This window comes from Xenopus tropicalis, chromosome 3 (genome assembly GCF_000004195.4).
Source record: "Xenopus tropicalis strain Nigerian chromosome 3, UCB_Xtro_10.0, whole genome shotgun sequence".
NCBI lineage: Eukaryota > Metazoa > Chordata > Amphibia > Anura > Pipidae > Xenopus > Xenopus tropicalis.
The window spans coordinates 57,376,910-57,396,856 of record NC_030679.2 but is presented as its reverse complement, the minus strand read 5'-3'; the positions used below and the strand labels follow the sequence as shown (position 1 = coordinate 57,396,856).

At 38.1% G+C, this 19,947-nt stretch overlaps 1 protein-coding gene across 3 annotated transcripts; it reads right to left on the bottom strand.

The window, feature by feature from the left end:
* Nucleotides 1-13,301: 13,301 nt before the first annotated feature.
* llph (LLP homolog, long-term synaptic facilitation (Aplysia) pseudogene) lies at nt 13,302-17,483 on the bottom strand. 3 transcript variants are annotated; one of them, XM_031897799.1, is made up of 3 exons: nt 17,268-17,483; nt 15,782-16,011; nt 13,302-14,828 (listed from the first exon to the last, which is right to left on the bottom strand). In XM_031897799.1, exons 2-3 carry the CDS (start codon nt 15,984-15,986, stop codon nt 14,662-14,664), a joined length of 372 nt encoding a protein of 123 aa, XP_031753659.1. In that variant the 5' UTR covers nt 15,987-16,011; nt 17,268-17,483; the 3' UTR covers nt 13,302-14,661.
* Nucleotides 17,484-19,947: the final 2,464 nt, after the last annotated feature.

Genomic DNA, 19,947 nt, shown 5'->3' with positions numbered 1-19,947 from the left:
TTTAGAGCCTGTCTGCTAGCACAGCAGAAATCAGCACCGGCAGTTCAGGTTTATATAGCGTAATTACCTAACTGCTTGTGCAAATAAATCCTGGGTTCCAGCAGCACTTGACGATTGCATATGACCCTTAGCTGTTCTTATGTGACCTCTAAATGTCTGGATGTGTCCCTATAAATTGCCCAGTGAATGAGTGCCAAGAATGAGATGTTCACCCTTTCATGTTTTAAACATTTTATTTGATTGTGATAGTTTGCTAATTCTTTTACAAACTATTCTCTTGTACTTTTACTTTAAGAGATTAGCTATAAGAACGTGGTTTAAACCTGCCCGCCATCAAGTATTTCTGTCTGAAAATGCAAGAGAAATACCCTAGATTTTTTTTATAAGCCAGCTAAAATGATGCTATATATACTAATCTGGGACTGCAAAATAGTTTAGTCACTAAACCACATGTAGTATTGCATGGTTAGATGTTACTGAACCCCCACAACAAAATATATTCCCCCAAAACTTCCAGAGATCAAACTGTTTTACCAATTGCTGCACTCCTATTTAGCCTAATGTGATGTATTTCGGTTGTCTTTTACTTTGTTATTATAATTATGTATTTTAATTCCTTACTTTGTTAATTTAATTATGTAACAGGAATCTGTAGGCCCCTAACGACCCTAAGCCCTGTGTGGGTAGTCAAATTAAGTACGTATCCTTTTGTCTGAAAACCTTACCAAACAAGCAGCTCTTGTGTTGTATGGCAATTTTAAGAATAACGGTAATAAATTCCTTATGGTAAGATTGTGCATATTTATTTATTCATAATCACTATGAAATAACAGTTGTTGGTCCTGCATTCCAAGTTTACTTGCACTCTAGTAGGAATTTAAATTTAACTTTAATCACATTACTAAGCAGTCTAATGAATGTTCTATATTATCAGAAATTGACATCTTAAAATCAGTTATTCACCATCTTTAGGCATTTGTTCTTTCCTGATTCACAGTCTTAACATTGTTGAGCCAAGTCAGGCTTAAATGATTTTGATATGTAAGCATGCTTTCAAAATTCCTGTATTATCTTGGGAGGTTGATTGAAGATGGCATAATAATAATTTAAGTAGCAATATATTGTAATTAGTGCGTACAAGAGCAGGATGATCTGTGATGACTACTTCTCTATACATCTGCTCTCTTCCTACTTTACATTTTTATAGTGCCAACATGCTACTCAAACCTTTACAGAAATGATTCATTATTCACATCATACCTCATTTATATATATGCTATGGGTAATTTAATTACAAGTCATTTAACCTGTCTGGATGTTTTTGGAGTGTGGGAGGAAACCAGAGTATCTAGAGGAAACCCGCAGACATGGGGAGAACATACAACCTTTACAAAGGAAACCTGAGCTAATAGGAATAATCAACTGGCAACAAATGTGAATAAATATTGGGGGTGTCAGCCCAGGACCCAGTTACTTGGTGATAACTCTTTATTTTCCAAAATAATTGATTACAGGCAGAGGATCCGTTTTCCGAAAGCCAATTATCCAGAAAGTTGCAAATTATGGGAAGGCCATCTCCCATAGACTGTTATATGCAAACAACTCTGATTTTTAAAAATGATTTCCTTTTTCTCTGTAATAACAAAACAGTACCTTGTACTTGATCCCAACTAAGATATAATGAATTCTTATTGGAAGTTAAACAATCCTTTTGGGTTTAATGAATGTTTAGTATGTTTAGTAGACTAAAGGTATGGAGATCCAGATTATGGAAAGACTCCCTTATCCAGAAAACCTCAGGTCCCAAGCATTCTGGATAACAGGTCCTGTACCTGTATATACATATGTACAGTATATTATTACTATTGGTATATCAGTTGAAATCATCTAAGCAATGAAATATTCATAAGGCATCATCTAGGTGGCCTCATTTGAACCATAACATGAATGGGATGTCCTATGAAAATGAAACTACTGTAACGGTACTAATGCAGAGCAGTGATGCTAATATACTGTGCATTTGTGCCGTAGCTGCAGCCAAGGAGTTAACAGCACAGAATGGCATAGGTCTTGCCTTAACTCCTCATCTGTAGACATTCCCTCTCTCTGTCTCTTTGTTCCACATTTGCTGATGAGAACATCAGTGTCTGTTTACAAGTAGTGTCTGAACATTGTGAATAGCCGCTGTCCTCAGAATGAACTCTATCAAAGCAGCCTCCTTCCTTCAGCCTAATGATCACCTTTTGTTTCAGCTCCCTAAAACTATTTTTCACTGCCTTTTAAATGTGCCATATGTACAGCTCTTGCAACTTAGGTTTCACCAATGGAGACATATGTTCCAGTTCAGCTTTGATCACAAGCGAAGTGAGCTAAGAACTGTAATTAAACATGTGAATGGAATTGGGTGGTCTGCCCTGCCTTCTCTCCCATGGGCTTTTCCCACATTTCTCAGATACATTAATGTGTAATTGTCTTTGTGTTATGGATGCCTTTGACAATCCCAAATGTTTATCTTTGTTTTATTCCATCTCTATAAAAAGCATCGACAGACAAGGAGGAGACGAGAGTTTACCTTTTATCATTATTTCTTTTTTTGTGTCCCATCTAGGCATTAACATTTTGTCACTCAGTGTTATTGCTGAGAAAGCTGCCAGTGTAAGAATAATGGTTCATGGAGTGTTTTTTAAACTGATTATTTTGGAATTAGTGTAAGGAATTTTTCTGGAAGGTGCACACTGCTTTTAATCGTTATATGTATTACAAAGCTTATGCAAAAATTTTCTTCAGAGACATATTCAGACACATGGAGTACAGTGCTTGGGAAAAGGACTTGTAACATGGTCACTAACAGATGACAGGTTCATACCCAGGTCTCACTACAGTAATCTTACTGCTGAGATATTTATTTGTAATTTCCTCTCTTTTCAACACAACAGTAAAATGTAATGTATGGCGTTTTGTCACCAAAAAAACACACCTCTTATATACTGTATATAGGAGCCATCTTAGCAGATGCATTTTCCATAGGCTGAAAAAGGGCTCCCATTATAGTACAGGTATGGGACCTGTTATCCAGAATTCTCAGGACCTGGGGTTTTCTGTATAAAGGATCTTTCAATAATTTGGTAATATGAATCTCCATACTTTAAATTTACTAAAAGATGATTTAAACATTAAATAAACCCAACAGGATTGTTTTACATCCAATGAGGATTCATTATATCTTAGGATCAAGTATAAGGTACTGTTTTATTATTACAGAGAAAAGGGAAATCCATTTAAAAAATATGAATTATTTGATTAAAATGTAGTCTATGGGAGATGACATTTGGAGCTTTCTGGAAAAGGGATCCCATACCTCTATTTGTCTTTAGAGAAAGTTCAAGTCAAGCTTAAGTCTCTTTTCAGAAGAAAAAAAACAACAGTACACCCTACAAATAAATATAGTTATAGACACAACAGCTTTTCTGTACAATAACAGGTTATATGTGTATCTGAGTAATGGTTACATGATACTTTGCACCATAATAATTTCACTTGGCAATTGAAACTTGCCTCCACAACCTACATATAAATGTATGTTTTAAAACGTACCTGATACTGGCTTGTACTTTTAAAGCAATTACGATTCTAGGATGCACGAACAAGCTAAAGGGATTGAGGAGACCACCTCATACGTATGCAAATGTCATAACAGGATTCTGGGAAAAAATTCCTTAAGGCTCCTAGAAAAGTCCATTTACATGGGCTTTGTCCCATTTACATGGGTTTATCCTATAGGCTAAAGCTCACCCACTGGGTTTAAAGCAGAAGCCAGGATAATAGATGATCAGATTCCCAACTACAGACTGGTTTCGCCCTTTTTGGGGGCTCATCAGTGTAGTGCAGGGTTTTCTGATCAGCTTAGGTAGAGCCAGGAGTGGGATTCTAGGATGCAAACTCAAAGCTGCTTCCATATTATACTGTACTGTAGCTCAAGCAAAGCCTGCCACCTACTGGATATTTTTTAAAATTGCATTGCTGTTATTAAAAAGTAAAAGAAATCTAGGTTGAAAAATAAAAATAAATGAGATCTTAGCAATTTTTATTTACAGTTGGTGAGACACAGTAAATAGTGCAAATTTGCAGGTGTGCAACCCAGCGTAGCTAGCACATGGGGCAAAATCAGCAAAGCATGAGTACTACTGACTGAATACTGCTGATTCACCAGTGCCACCACTGACATTCATGCCCCATTCAATTTAATTGAAGTTGACAGTTGAAGTCTCAGGTGTTTTCCATCAGCTCTATTACCCCTATGGCTAATGCCACACTTAGCGTACGGCGTATATTTTCGGTAAGCTAATATTTGGCTTTGCATTCTCTCACGTTTTTATGCAGATATCGGCTACATGTGCCTGCACCCGAGCATATTCCATTCATTCGGGTGCAGGCACAGGTAGGAGCATATGGTGCATATGGCGCATATTTTCGCCAAGCGTTTTTCGACTTGCTGAAATTATACACCATATGCATGGTGTGGCATCAGCCTATGTGTCATAGTCCTAAAAGGTATCAGACACTTAAAATAAATTGTCTTCAGAAAACAGTAAGGCTTTACAGTAAGCATTTTAGTGTTGGGCCACTAACAGGCCCAGACTGGCAATCTGCTGTAAGATGCCATAGATAGTTACTATTTAGTTGGCTGGAAGGCTTTTTGGCCTGTGTGTACTGGAAATACCAGAGCCTATTTTGAATCTCAGTCCGAGCCCTTAAAAGGCAGAGTTCATTAATTACCATGCCTCCAAATGACAAATTATGTCAGCCAGGCTATTGTGAGATACTGATCCTTTTAAGGATTGCTACGATGCTAGGGTGTTTAAAGTAGGGTTACCAGATCACTTGAGAATATAGTGACACATCTAATTAATGTATGTTGCAAGCAGGGCCGTATTTAATAATAGGAACCCAAATGCATGTACCTAGGGCTGCCCGCAGTTGCCTATATAATCAATGAAGTTTAAAAAAATGTAAAAAATAAAAATCTTCCTAGGCCACCGCCAGCCCTACTAGGGGAAATCCAGCATAGCTGCATGTTGCATAGCTGTATACATGCTATATAGCCCAGTGATCCCCAACCAGTGGCTCGGGGGCAACATGTTGCTCACCAACCCCTTGGATGTTGCTCTCAGTTCCCACAAACCGGGTAGTTATTTTTGAATTCCTGACTTGGGGGCAAGTTTTGGTTGAATAGAAACAAGATTTACTACCAAATAAAGCCTTTGTAAGCTGATAGTGTGCATAGAGGCTGCCTAATAGCCAATCTTAGCCCTTATTTGGCACCTCCATGAACTTTTATAATGCTTGTGTTGCTCTCCAAGTCTTTTTATATTTGACTGTGGCTCACGAGTAAGAAAGGTTGGGGATCCCTGCTATAGCCAGTGGAGCAACTATTTTTTTAAGTTTTTAAGAAATGAAAATAACTTTTTGTGCTTGCAAAATAAAAAATATTACCTGTTAATCATGGCTGTTTCTATTCACTGTGTGCCAAAAACTGTAGTCATACCAGGAGTTATGCAAGTGTTTATTATAAATATAGCAGCATTAACTACTCATACCTGAGAGGTTGGTAATTACACAATTGCACATACAAGTAAGTGATTTTGCTAAAAAGTGACAGTGATTATGTTGTGTGCAATATGTTAAATGTAAAAATTGAATTTGTGAAAAAGTATTCACTTACTTAAATGTTAATGGGCATGTAACAAAATAGAAGCAAACATGCAACTATTACAAGTGGGAATTTATTAATGTTTATGGGAGTTTTTTGTATAAAGGGCACTGCATCTATTTTTCAGTATCTAATTAGTATTGCTTGTGTTTGCACACCGCTGATTGTCTTTGTTGCTTGTAGTGGGGCATATACTCCCCTACATTCAATAAGGACAATCTCAGCAGCTCTCTGTGTTGACATGTAGCATCTACTGATGGCCAATGAGCCACTTTCCATGGAATACCCCAATAACACACTAATACAGTGCATGCTGAAGAAAACACAGAAAAAAACAACTATTAAAGATTGTGTGGAAAGTCTTTTCCAATTCATTTGATAAGTAAAAGCATTCCCACTTAGTGAATTAAATTAATTTATTTATTATTTATAGATGGTTTGGTTTTTGTATCAGGGCTTGAGGCTGCATGTGATGTTTTTACACTGTATCCAGATGTAATTTCATGGAAAGTGCAATTGCTTTGCTGAGATGCTGTGGGAGCCCAGCTGTTCCATAGAATTATTTGTGGTGCCACCTTCTCATTCTTATGGATGGATTATAGCACTTAATGGTTGTGAATTTATCTTACCTTATTATTTTTCAATCTTTGTTTGTCCATCCAACAGTGTTTATAGCACTTTTTTTATTCTCATTGTGCCTGGTTTATAGCTATCTACTTATGACATTACTGCAGGAGCTCATTGGTTTGAACAGTATTTTACATGCACACTAAAAGAGACCTAGAAGATTTGCATAATGGAGCTCTTTTTCACATATGAAACTTTCAAGAGAAGGCTATCTGGTAACAAAACATCAAGGAGCAAATAACAGAAACAGCCAGGGAAAAGAGAAATATCTGGACCAAGAGCAATTCTGCATGCATTGAACTCAAAATAAAAAGCATCTGGAACCAAAACATAGAGCACAGTATAACATACCCAATCTCTATAGAAAATAGCAATAAAAAATTCACAACCATGCTGAGAAAAGTAATGAGAATTCAGGTCAGCAAATAAAACATATGAACAGCATTACCAGCTTATTTGTTCCTCACCACAAGACACTAGACCACATACGAAAGGACAGACTGCAGTTCTAATGAGGGGTTCTGCGCAGTGTCCCTGTATCCGATATTGTTCAGCCTTTATGAGGATGTTTATATTAAATATTGCTGACCTGTGGGCTTCCAAAGATGAACAGAAACATAGCTGTGTGCCATACATTACCATGGGGAGTAGCTTCTAGAGGCTCAAGGCATTTTAATAACTGCAATGGGCTTATTTATCAATTTTCGAGTTTGTGAATTTGAGTTTGTTTTTCTAAATTGAATAAACTTGCATCAAATGCTTATTTATTAATAAGGAAAACTCGTTTAACCCTTTAACTGCCAACAATGTGCGCCGTACGTTGTTTGGCAGATAAAGGTACTCTCTGCAGAAGCGCCATGTGCCACTTCTGGAGAGAGTTTTTAGCGATGACAGCCCCCTGGGCAACAAGCCAGGGGGGCTGTCATGTCGGCCCTGCGACGCGATCATTGCAAAGCCGACCCCCAAGCAGCAGACATGATTGCATTGCGTCAGCTGCTTGACCACTAATTACACTGTCGTGTGACTTATTTTGTCGTTCCACTAATTTGCACAAGTTTTGTGGTTTTATTGCATTTTTATCCCTGTATGTATGTATGTATGTATATCTTTATTTATAAAGCGCTACTTATGTACGCAGCGCTGTACAGTAGAATACATTAATGCAAACGGGATTAATTAAGATATTAGTATTAGTACAGTATTAGTATTCCTGATCTGTTTTTAGCATAGCTTTGCCAGGTGTAACTTTGGTGTAGAAAAATAACTTTACCTATTTTGAATTCATCAGAATGTGTACTTTCAAAAAATATCCGGTTTTCTGGGACTCTCTGTATAGTTAGGGGGGTTACAGCACATAATACGCTGTCAGGGGGCTCTGTACAAAATCTGAATTGGCAGGCAAGAAATCCTTATGCGCTATTTTTATTTTGGGGTCAGTACATACCGCAGACTTTGGTATATCTATGCATATTGGGCATCAAACTGTTCAGTAGGCCTCTGGTGTTCCTATTTGGGGTGATTTGCCTTTGTATGCAAGAAATTGTGTGAGATAAATGCAGCAAATTGCAAATTTTTAAGGCGATTTTCTAAATTGTCATAAAAACCACTAACTTTAGGAAAGCTTTGCAGATTGGTACTTTGGTGAAGAAAGGATTCTTCCAACATATAATGATGTAAATGTGTTGATTTTGCAGGAGCTGAAATGACAGATGGGGGTATGTTCACATTTGACATGCGACATACTTAGGTAAACCTATACATATTGGGCATCAAACTGTTCAGTGGACCCCCATATTTAGGGTGTTTTATTTGGTTACTTTATGACCTATAGGAGATAAGATACTATAGACTGGAAGCTTTGAAGTGATTTTTTTTAAAATTTCACAAATTTTGGTAAAAACCAATAACTTTAGGAAAGCATTGCGACTTGATAGTTTGGAGTAGACAGACAGTTGTGCCTATTCTGTATTCCCCAGAATTTGTTCCTTCCAGAAATGTGTAATTTTCTGGGATAAACCTTCTGTTAGTGGAATTTTTGGCCTTGAAATCTAAAGTATGCAGCTTTCTGAAGCAGTGCTTTGGAAATTTGGTAGTGTACTGCTGGGTGTTTTTGACCTATACAAGTGAGAAATCTCCATAAAACTATATATATTTGGTATTGGCAAGTTCAGGAGACATGGGACTTTCCAAATCAGTTGTATTTTTGTGCATAAAATAATTTTTCTGGCATGTGTGTTTATATTATGGAAAATGTGATTTTTTAAAAAGTTTTTAGACATTTAGAAGCCTATATCTTGTTAAAGAATTGGAATTACACCAAAATTCTACCATATTTTGAAAGCTTAGGTTGTCCTGAAAAAAACAATATATTGTTTTCCTGGGTAAACTAAAAGTGGAAAGGCCCCTAAAGTGAAACAGTGCAAAATGTTCAAAAACTGTCTGGCAGTAGAAGTTCCACTTTGACCAAAAACGGCTGGCATTGAAAGGGTTAATTAAGATCGAATAAAAAAAACTTGAATAACTCAAATTGTTCGAGTTTAGCCAAAATTCTGGAAAAAATCAAACTCAAGTTTACCATGAGATGATCATAGAGAAATAGCTCCACTTTTATCAACATTACATTTACAGTTGTGTTCAATTTTAGGTATTCCTGGTACATTTGTTTTGTTGATTTGCTAAGTGAAAATGAAATATACTTAGCCAACATAGGGCCCCTGCACTGGGCCCCTTCCAAACCACTGCAACTTAATCTCCAAAACAGCCTTGCTCCCCCTGCACAAATATTCCCAAGGCAGAGTTACCCAGTTGGTGGCCACCATGATCAACTTCTTCACTTTACTGTCTTGCTCCTTTGCCGATCAGGGGCATGCACACCAAACAACAGGATCAGGTTGGCTTCTAGCTGGAATGCTCTTGGGTGGCAACCGACATTAGGATGAAGTTAACATGGCACCCACCAACCCCACTGGCTAATTTTTGATGACTGTTCGGGGCTAGCTAATGTTCTTTCCGTTTCTGATTTAGCAATCTTTTCCTACTCTTCCAGCTCAGAAATATTCTTAGCTTGTCTTATAAGCACCTACTTACTTTCATTTCTGTGGGGGCTGTAAAGGTAATCGCAAAAGCTTTTGTGTTTTGCAGTAGTTCATTGTTGAATTGAAGCTCTTCTTGTTGTAACAACCAAACTCTTTTCAACTTTATTTCCTTCACTGATCATGGAATTCTAAATTCAGTGATACTTAGTAGAATTCATTGTCCCCTTAACCTGAATATTTCCTATGCCACTGGCTGCCATACTCTAAATCATAATTGTTGTACCCTGATGTGTAACAACTTGTTTTCTTCAAATGCTTTTGTTTCCTAAGTGTATGTGTTGTCACTAAAGAGATACGTTTTGTTTATTTAGCCCACAGACTTGGTCCCAAAACACCTCTGGCTTATTTAGGAGTTGTGTTGCATATTTTATACCCTGACTTTTGTCATGAGGTTTCAGGTAATGTGTTCTCTTTGTGCAGAGCATGTGTGTGCATGTAGTGCCGCACAGTGGCCACTGCACTACTTCTCTGGTCCCTGATGCACTTGCAGGTCCTATGAAGTTATATGGGGGTTTGGCTTTGCACAGCTGTCCAAGCTATAAAGAGTTCTAATAGAGATTGAAGAAAGCCTTTTTCTCAGTAAAAGTGAGGGGGAAAAAAATTCTACACGTTCACAGACATAGATCTGGGGAAACTGCAACTCAATCACTAGTTTTTACTCTTTTGTGAAAAAAAAACTTTTAAAGACACTTATGATCTAGTCTTTTAAACAACAAAAACACTGAAACAATACCCCATATAACATTTTCCACTGGCATTTAATCCTCCCTGTAACTCCTTCCCTGTGTCAGTTACATTTGATGCACTTCTACTCTGTATCACCCCCCCCCTTTCATGTGCAGTGTGGGGGGATCCCTGGCAAAATGATAGTTTTAGCACCAGTGAACAGGCTACCAGCCTCCCCCCCCCCCCCGACACTTGTATCTGTGCCCCCATAGCATGTCCTGAACTCCACAGATGGTCAGTAGTGTTGGCCACCACTTTTAGCTGTGTAACTTCTGTTCCCAACATGCATTTCATTAATCAGCAAGCAGGCTCATGCATACTGGTAGCCAAATTGTGATTTTCATCTACTGCACATGTTCCTAGTTGATATCCATGATGGGAATGGAAGTCACATGGCCAAAGATGGGGGTGTAGCTCTGCAGTTCTGGATATGCTATGACCAACAGTTAAGTTGGGGAAACTGATGTGGTTGGGAAGGGAGAAGAGGATTTGCTATAGCTATAACTAAAAATGCCCAGTTTTACTTCGCCTTTAACAGGAGATAATACCTAATGGATATAACTGAGAAAGATAAGAAATGAACTCAAATTTAAGGTGATAAAGCATTTGATCTCCAATATCAGCCTTTAAAAATGGCAGCAAATCTATTTTCACCTTATGGAAGACCTAATTAAGCTCCATGAATCTAAAATAATCCTATTGGGTTTATTTAATGTTTAAATGATTTGTAGCAGACCTAAGGTATAGATATCCATATTATACTTATCCCAAAAACCCCAGTTCACAAGCATTCTGGATAACAGATCCAACAACTGTAATACATGAAACTGAATTAAATAATCAAATGGGGTAGAGTCCCTTCTTGCAGCAACACCACTTCTTTATAACATACCCCTCATTAAAATAGCAAGTTTGGCTTATGGGTAAGCACATGCTAAACTAAGAAAGTACAGGTATGGGACCTGTTATCCATTATGCTCGGGACCTGGGGTTTTACAGATAAGCGATCTTTCCGTAATTTGGATCCCCATAACTTAAGTCTGCTAAAAATCATTTAAATATCGAATAAACCCAATAGGATTGTTTTGCCTCCAATAAGCATTAATTATATCTTAGTTGGGATCAAGTACAAGGTTCTGTTTTTTTATTACAGAGAAAAAGGAAAACATTTTTAAAATTAGAATTACTTGCTTATAATGGAGTCTATGGGAGATGGCCTTTCCGTAATAATGGGTAACTTGCTGGATAATGGGTTTCCGGATAAGGGATCCCATACCTGTACTGTGATTATGTCATGAGAGCATCATTTTAATAGGTTCTCCTTGTAAACAAAACATTTTCAGCTTACAACATTCATAATGCATCATTCTAACTCATAGGGGGGAATTCACAAAAGTGCTGATTTTGAGACAAAATAAAAATGGAGATATATTTATCTGATTTTCCACCTAATTGTGAAACCACACAGTGACTACCTATGCTGATCAGAAAACTTTGCACTACACTGATGAGCCTCAAGAAAGGCGAAACCGGTCTGTAGTTGAAGATCAGCTATTGTCCTGGCTTCTGCTTTACAACCCAGTGGGTGAGCTTTAGCCTATAGAGTAAACCCATACAAATGGGATTTTTTTGGAGTTTGTTTGGAATTCATTCCCACAATTCCTTTTGTTTATTTGTATCTGTATAAGGCACTCTCCTCAACCCTAATGATTTGTTTGTGAAACCACCCAATTCACAAATCTCTATCTCCACTCTTGTGAACTTGTCTTTGAAACAGGCAGTTTTCAGATTTTGTTATTTTACAGACATTTTTTTTTAGGAATTAGCTGTTAGCTCTTAGTAAACCTGTTGGTGCCATCAAACCCAGTCCCACATCTACATGAGCCTTGAGGTAAGGATTTTACCAGCAGGATTTTGCATTTTATATGCCATTTGTCATTTCCTGAGGGGTAATTTTAGTTTGCCCAGGGAAACTATACATTGTTTTCAAAATCATTTTTTTCTATATGTCTGTGTAATTCCACTTCTGTAAGTGGAATTCTGTAAGGGTCTAAATACCTTCTTTTTCTAGCCCCTACTCATTACTGTTCAACAGCAATCCGGCCCACACACTAACATGCCTGGTGTAAGAGAGATCCAAAACCCACCAGGTTTTTATCCAGTGCCCTGTACCCAAATATCCCAGTTTGGGTGCCATGTGCTGTTTGTTTACCACCAAGATGGCGGCTGGGACCAGAAGGGGCACAGCTAAAGGTGGGGGACAATGCAGTTACGCAGCTCTGTAGTTCTGGACATGCTATGGGGGCACAGATAAGATGAGGCAAATGTCAGTGAAGTGATTAAAGAGGGGGCACTGCTGCTAAAACTAAAAATTTGCCTGGAAGGCTTTACTTTTCCTTCACTCAAAATGTTATTATTGCTGATTCATTAAGCTAAAAGTAGCATAACAATGCAATAATATATATTAAACTTAATCAGTGTTTTACTGTTTCATACCAGAGGTGTGAAACAGAGACTAGGTGAAATAAAAAAAAAAACAGAAGAGCTTAAAATAAGTCTGACAGAGTTACACTGTGCTTTACGCCATTTTGAAAATGTTGGGAAAAAATTACGTTAAATCGGTGTATAAATGGCGTTTAAACGACAGATTCACAAAAGTGTCTGTAAACAGTCTTTCTTTCACCAACAACGGAAAAGTGGCGGTTGAGTCAGAATTCTGTTTGTGAATCTGGAGAAAGTGTTTTCCACCACTTTAACTCCAAAAAAGGGCTATCTCAACTTGTGAATTCCCCCCATATAGTCCAAAATTCAGTCTGAAAATATGAGGTTACAATTACTTGCAGGAAAATGAATGAGCTTGGCCTCAAGTCAGAGAATGAATATAGTTGTAGGAACAAATGCAGGCTCAGCAGCAGGACTTCGTTCCTTGCAAATGTACATTTATTGTGCAATTCTAGTGAAGATTGGCACAATAGATGCACATTTGCAAGGAACGAAGTCCTGCTACTGAGCCTACACCTATAATCATTTCGTATTACCCCTTCGATGATAAGGGTGATGAAGCAACGATTTTGGCACTTTCCATGACTATTAGTGAAGGCTGGAGATACTCTCTTTGCTCAAGTCAGAGAAACAGGTTTTTGTTTTTTTTAATTCAACATTTTATTGAGTTACAAGAGCCATACAAGCTGGGTTGTATCAAGTAGAGGTAAATGATACAGCTTCCCAATTGCAATACTCCATATATTCATCTATTTATCCAAGCATCAGGGGGTGGCAATGCAGGACATCACAACCATTAGCAGGGGGCAATTCCAACATAGTGGAACACAGGAAAATACTGGCTATTCAGTTAGTCTGTACTCACTGGGGCTGCACCAATGGCAGGTAAAGAGTTCCATTTTTATTTGGTGGAGGTGGGAAATATGGGAGTATTTTGTGTATGGTGTACATTATCCTTTTCAGTACTTCCTTTTTTTTCTCCCATGTTTCACATATAGTGAGGAATATTAATGTGGCCACACCAACTGATGCAACCAACTTTTTTTTTTTAAAGACAAGTAGCAGCTTTTCTTAAGAGCGAAACTAAAGAGGAGATTTTGTAGGATGGTGTCAGATCAACAGATTGCACCCTACAAGTCAGATGTAGTTGCATGGGCTACAAAATAATGGGACATGAAGAAAAATCTGATGCGTAAACTACATGGCTTTGCCATCCGATAAGACACACCTGTGGGAAGGGAAAGCTGCATGCAGTGTGTGCATGTGACTTTATATTATCCAACTTGCATAGGGATCAACGAGCCGATGCAGTCCCCGATCTGACAATTTTCTAACCTGGCCGATCGATATCTGGCCAATTTTAGGCCAGATATCGGTCGGCCAGGCCCCTTGGTTCTGCCCCTACACAGGCCGATAAGCTGCCGAATCGGTCCAAGGGACCGATATCGGCAGCTACTATCGGCCCGTGTATGGGGACCTTAACTCTCTTTTCTATTTATATTATCATCAAGTATCATTTTCATTTTAGGTGGGAAATGTAGCAATATTATATTTTTCAATAACAAGACATTATATGTAATTCATCAATCAATATGGGGATTCAATGTATGGTGTATGGTTTCAATTTAACACTCATATAGGTGCATCCAGAGAAGATAAAATATCTGTTGCGAAAACATATTTAAAACTGCAAGACATGCTATGGCATTTTTAACTCAAAAATTAAACACATGCCACGCGTGGCAACAGTTCTACACAGTTCAGATCAGAGGAAAAAAAGCTTTTAAAAATGTAGACCACAAAATTCAAGATGGCATAATTTATTATGCATAGTGCCATCTACTTCTCAAAGCCTTTTCAAAGTTTTCTTTTCATCTGTTCTGCTAAAGATCATCTTTGCTTTCTGTAGAGCTTTATGACAAACAGCAAGTACAGCAAATCGGCTCCAAGTCACTCCTGTGTATATTAAGGATTGCTTTGTACAGGTCAAGAAAGAAATATCTACCAAGCCAACTTCTTTGCCTGCTTGGATTTGCCTTTTTTCTTTCCACATTGTGATTTCAGCTTTTTTTGCTGTCTCTGATTCAGCCATACAGGATACTGACCATGCTGGTCACGTAGGTTTTTCTTGTTGCGTTTTAATTCCATATCCATCTTACTTGAATCACCTAGAATGGGAAAATAAAAGTCATTTCTTTGCCCATATTTTCAGAAATATTAACCGGTTATCAAATATATCCTTAAAACTGGTGCATAAAGTCATGCATACAAAGAAAATGCCTCTTATGAACATCTAAAAGGGTTGCAAAGGGCATGGTCCTGGGATTCAAGGTTAGTAAGAGTAATTACTGGGGGTTGCTGACAATTAGTGAGCCCCCAGTGATTTTTGCTTTCCATGTCCTTTCAATTTCTAACCAAGAAATATGACAAGACTAAGTATAGGTTATATTTAGCACACAGACTTGTACAGGAGTTAGTGTGCTGCTTTTATTTCACTACAGATAATATAGCTATTTGTTTCCACAAAAGTTTTTCTTGGCATGAATCATCTGTACCAGTTACTCACTCTATAGTCTATAAAGTTAATTGTATACAACAAACATTCTGTTTTAGGAAAATGTTGTAAAATATATTCTACATAAGAAAATGAGTGTCTACTGTAACTATTTACACATGTTTTATACAGGTATGGGATCCCTTATCCAAAAACTCTTTATCCGGAAAGCTATGAATTATGGAAAAAGCCATACACTCAATTTTAAGCAAATAATTAACATTTTAAAAAATGCTTTCCTATTTCTCTGTAATGATAGAACAGTACCTTGTACTTGATCCCAACCAAGATATAATTTATTCTAATTGGAGGCAAAACAATCCTATTGTTTTTTAATTCCAAACCAATGCCCAGTTTCTCGCAACGTAGTTTTAAAAACATGTATGTAATACATGTATATAATGTATATAAACACTATCTGAACATAGGTTTATTGGCTGAAAAAGTGAATTGATCGACAAATCGAGCGGGGTGTAATATTGAAACAGGCATTTGTTTACAATCAAAATGGAGATGTTCTAGAGATCTGACTGGCTAGGAAACCAATTCCACCAGTTATTTACTCACCTTCAGGTGCATCAACGTCCATGTCTGTTTTCTCATTTATTTTCTTAGAAGGCACAACTGTTGCAATTTCTTTCACATCATCCATGAGTACTTCACTTCCCTTTGCCAAAACATTTTTTAATCTGGCAAGTTCCTTGGGTGCATTCTTTTTTCTCTTTTCTGCCCGCATTTTCCTCTTCCACTTGCTTCTTATGCTTTTAGCCATTTTGGTTTTTGATGTATAAAAATTACTAGAGATCCAAAAACAATAAAAAAAACTGGCATTAATGAAATATTCTAAAGATTTAATGACTACGGAGGCAAACTATCACTTATATTGTCTTTACATTTTCTTTGCCAACAACTTTAAAGCATGTCTCTGCCATAAAGTTAAAGGAATACGGTCATGGGAAAACATGTTTTTTTCAAAACGCATCAGTTAATGGAGCTTTTCCAGCAGAATCCTGCATTGAAATCAGTTTTTCACAAGCCTGAAAAGTTTTTTTTTTTTTTTTTATTTAATTTTGAAATTACACATGGGGCTAGCCATGTTCTTAATTTCCCAGTGTACCACAGCAATGTGACCTGTGCTCTGAAACTTCAGTCACACTTGCAAGATGGAATGATATCACCTCCCGCCCAGCAGCCAATAAGTAGAACAATGGGAAGGAAGCAAAATAGCAGCTCCCAGTAGATATCAGAATAGCACTCAATAGGAAGAAATCCAAGTCCGGCTTGGGACTCCTCCAGTTACATGGGAGTAGGAGAAACAATAGGTTACCTGAAAGCAGTTCTAATGTGTAGCGCTGGCTCCTTCTGAAAGCTCAGACTCAGGCACAATGCACTGAGATGGCGCCTGCACACCAATATTACAGCTACAAAAATACATTTGTTGGTTCAAGAATAACATTTTCAATGGTAGAGTGAATTATTTGCTATGTAAACAGTGACATTTAGAAATATAAATCCCTTTAATTAATGGAATATTAAAGCCTATTGACAGCTTTTGAATTATTTACATTCCACTTCATCTCATTCTAGCTTGAAATTTAAAATCCTCTTTTTTGGGCGTGAGTGGGAGGGTCACCAACCCCTTCATTCAAAAAAAGTCTTCTTTGAATTTACAATTATACTATTAGGTAATAACTTATCTATGCAGCACTTCTATTTACATTCCAATAAGTCTCAAACCACTGCCTGGTTGCTAGGCTAAAGTTGCACTACCAATTATATATATTCTCACAGAAATTGTTTTGTGGTCACATATACTCGGGCTGTTTACACAACAGAAGTTATGGCTGGTGGTAATTAAAAAGAAATAATTATTACCAGTGTTGATTTAATCCAACATTTCAAAATAGCCTAGGCTACTTTAATCATTGCTGTTAGACAAGCTGAGGGGCCACTGGCTTAGGCACAGTACGAGCGCCACACGCATGAGCCGCCTCCGTACTGACCGGGTAACATGTGACCTTAAGCCACTTAGCGCCCTCGCTTCTTGTCTCACATTTGGTCAGTATTTCTCACGCTGCTACATGGCCGCCCACAAACGTTACTGCACCGACACCGTAACTTACCACAAGATCCCTAAAACGTGTCACACAAGGAAGTTATCGGCACGTTGAGAGCCTCACTGCGCTGGAGACGCACCTCCCACAGCCAGTCACAGTGCGCTTAGGGGCGGGGAGAACGTGCGCGCTCCTTACGCTTCATTAACCCTTTCGTTAGCGCTCGTAATAAAAGTCAGAGGCTAGCAAGTGGCTATACAATGTGGCGCGATCGGGGGTATAAAAAAATCATCATTATATATAGTCAGGGGGTCGGAAACCCTCTGTGAGAGTATGGCAGGGGTGAGCGTAGTTGTTGAACCTTTAAAAGGCGGTGACTATGGCGTTGCTAAGATTTCTAACCCCCTCTTCTCTGTGTGATAACTGCTTCTATCCTGACATGCTCAGTGTGTTGGGTCACGGCGTGGGAGTGGAGGGGTCATTTACACACTGTAGCTGGAATGTGCCTTTAGAGGAACTGTATCATCAAAAAATGAAAGTTTTTTTTAAAGTAATTAAAATATAATGTACTGTTACCCTGCACTGGTAAAAGTTGTGTGTTTGCTGTAGTAACACTTTTATAGTTTATATAAATAAGCTGCTGTGTAGCCATGGGGGCAGCCATTCAAGCTGGAGAAAAGGCATAGGTTACATAGCAGATAACAGATAATGTATATATATATATCTTTATTTATAGAGAAGTAATTATGTACGCAGCGCTGTACAGTAGAATACATTAATACAAATGGGATTATTAAGATAATAATAGATAAATACAAAGTATAACAATAAATACAGATAGATACAAGATAAATACAGTTGCAATAAGTTAAGAGTCAAAGACACAAGAGGATGGAGGTCCCCGCCCCATAGAGCTTACAATTGATAAGCTCTGTAGAATACAATGGTGTTTTATCTGTTATCTGCAATGTGCCTGTGCATTTTCTCCTCTGAATGGCTGCCCCCATGGCAACAAAGCAGCTTTGGTTATATAAACGATAGCAGTCTTTCTGAGGCCACCACACCAGTTGCACCAGTGCAGGGCAGCAATAACTTATATTGCAATTACTTTTATACACTTTCATTTTTTTTGGTGTTACTGTTTCTTTAAACCCACTTATGATAGCTCTGTTTCAAGTGTAAGGACTTTCATGCCCATGAAAGATGCAGAACCTTGTATAGGTAGGTGTTGTTTACCTCTTAACTTTTAGTATGATGTAGACAATGATATTTTTGAGACAATTTCACAGGTGCCCTGCCCCTGTGACATCACAACCCACCTCCATGCCCAGAGTTTCCGTACAGGAGAGGTGGCAACCATAGCTAGGATATTGTTTACTTTGCTAACCAGGTAGTGGTTTGAATGAGAGACTGGAATATGAATCAGAAAGGCCTGAATAGAAAGATAAGGAGTAAGAAGTAACAATAAAAATAAAATAATAAACTCAAAAACAAAAGGTTTTTTTAGCTATTGGGGTCATTGACCCCACTTGAAAGCTAGAAGTAGGATAGCAGAGGAAGGCAAATAACACTAAAATTATAAAAACAAAGTTTCTAGGAATAGGACATTCTATGATATAGTAAAATTAACTTAAAGGTGACCTGCCCCTTTAAAAGCCAGGCATTGCTATTTGATAGTTACATTTTTATTGCATTCACCTTTCAAGGCTCCATGACTAATCACTTGTTCTTATATAGTGTGGCTAATTTTTCTCTGCTTCAGTTAAAAGGTGAAAAGGATGGGGGACAAATGTGTCTGTTGTGAAAAACTGAGGGGCCACACTGTGCCTTTTGTGAACTGCTGGGATAGGCCACACTATGCCTGTGAAGGAACACTGGTGCAGGGTTGGACTGGTCTGGCGAGAAAAAAAAATGTGATGGGCCACGCTGACCCACACCTGCAGTCCTTACAATTATGGCTTCAAGCAGGAAGTAAAAGGTACAAGGTGAAGGTACATGGTCGGGGGTGGGTGAGGGTAGCACTGGGTTTGATGCATGGACAAGATCACGACTGGAGAGGCAGCCCCAGTGGGCCCCCTTACACCCCAGTCGGACACTGCAGTGGTGGGCCACACTGTGTATACAAAGCATGAAAATGCATCCCTATGACATTACACATTTATTCATTACAGCCTTTTAGTGTAATTAAGATGGGGGAAAATGATATATCTCCACGTGAAAATTGTAAAATACTTCTTTAATAAAATTGTGCCTGATTATTATTATATTACAAAAGGCCTTTTAACAGACAAAAACTTCATTAAAGAACTACACCCCCCAGGTATAAAAGCCCCCTTATAACTGGCCTGCATCGCCCCCCCCCCCTTTACCTCTCCCTTCTCGCATAGTCTATAACTTTAAGAACTGTCCCCTATAGAAAAACCCCAGCCTAAAAGAGTAGAGCAGCGCAGCAGCGTACCTGGGAACCATCTTCCATTCAATAGTCATACTCGCCTGCATGAAGTTTTTGTCTCTTAGAAGGCTTTTTGTAATGAATAAAATTGTGCCTGGTTATTATGTCTAGGTGTGGTTTTCTATATAAGAAGTATTTTACAGTTTTCATGGGGGAACTAGGCAATAAAATACCAGCCAGGGCCAGAGCTACAGATTTGCTGAAAATGTACCCATCCTATAATACAC

Excerpts from the sequence above, each read along its gene's own strand:
- llph (XM_031897799.1), bottom strand. The coding sequence starts at position 15,986 with ATGGCTAAAAGCATAAGAAGCAAGTGGAAGAGGAAAATGCGGGCAGAA. Across the intron at positions 14,829-15,781 it reads GGACGTTGATGCACCTGAAG|GTGATTCAAGTAAGATGGAT; the intron begins GTGAGTAAATAA and ends TTCCCATTCTAG.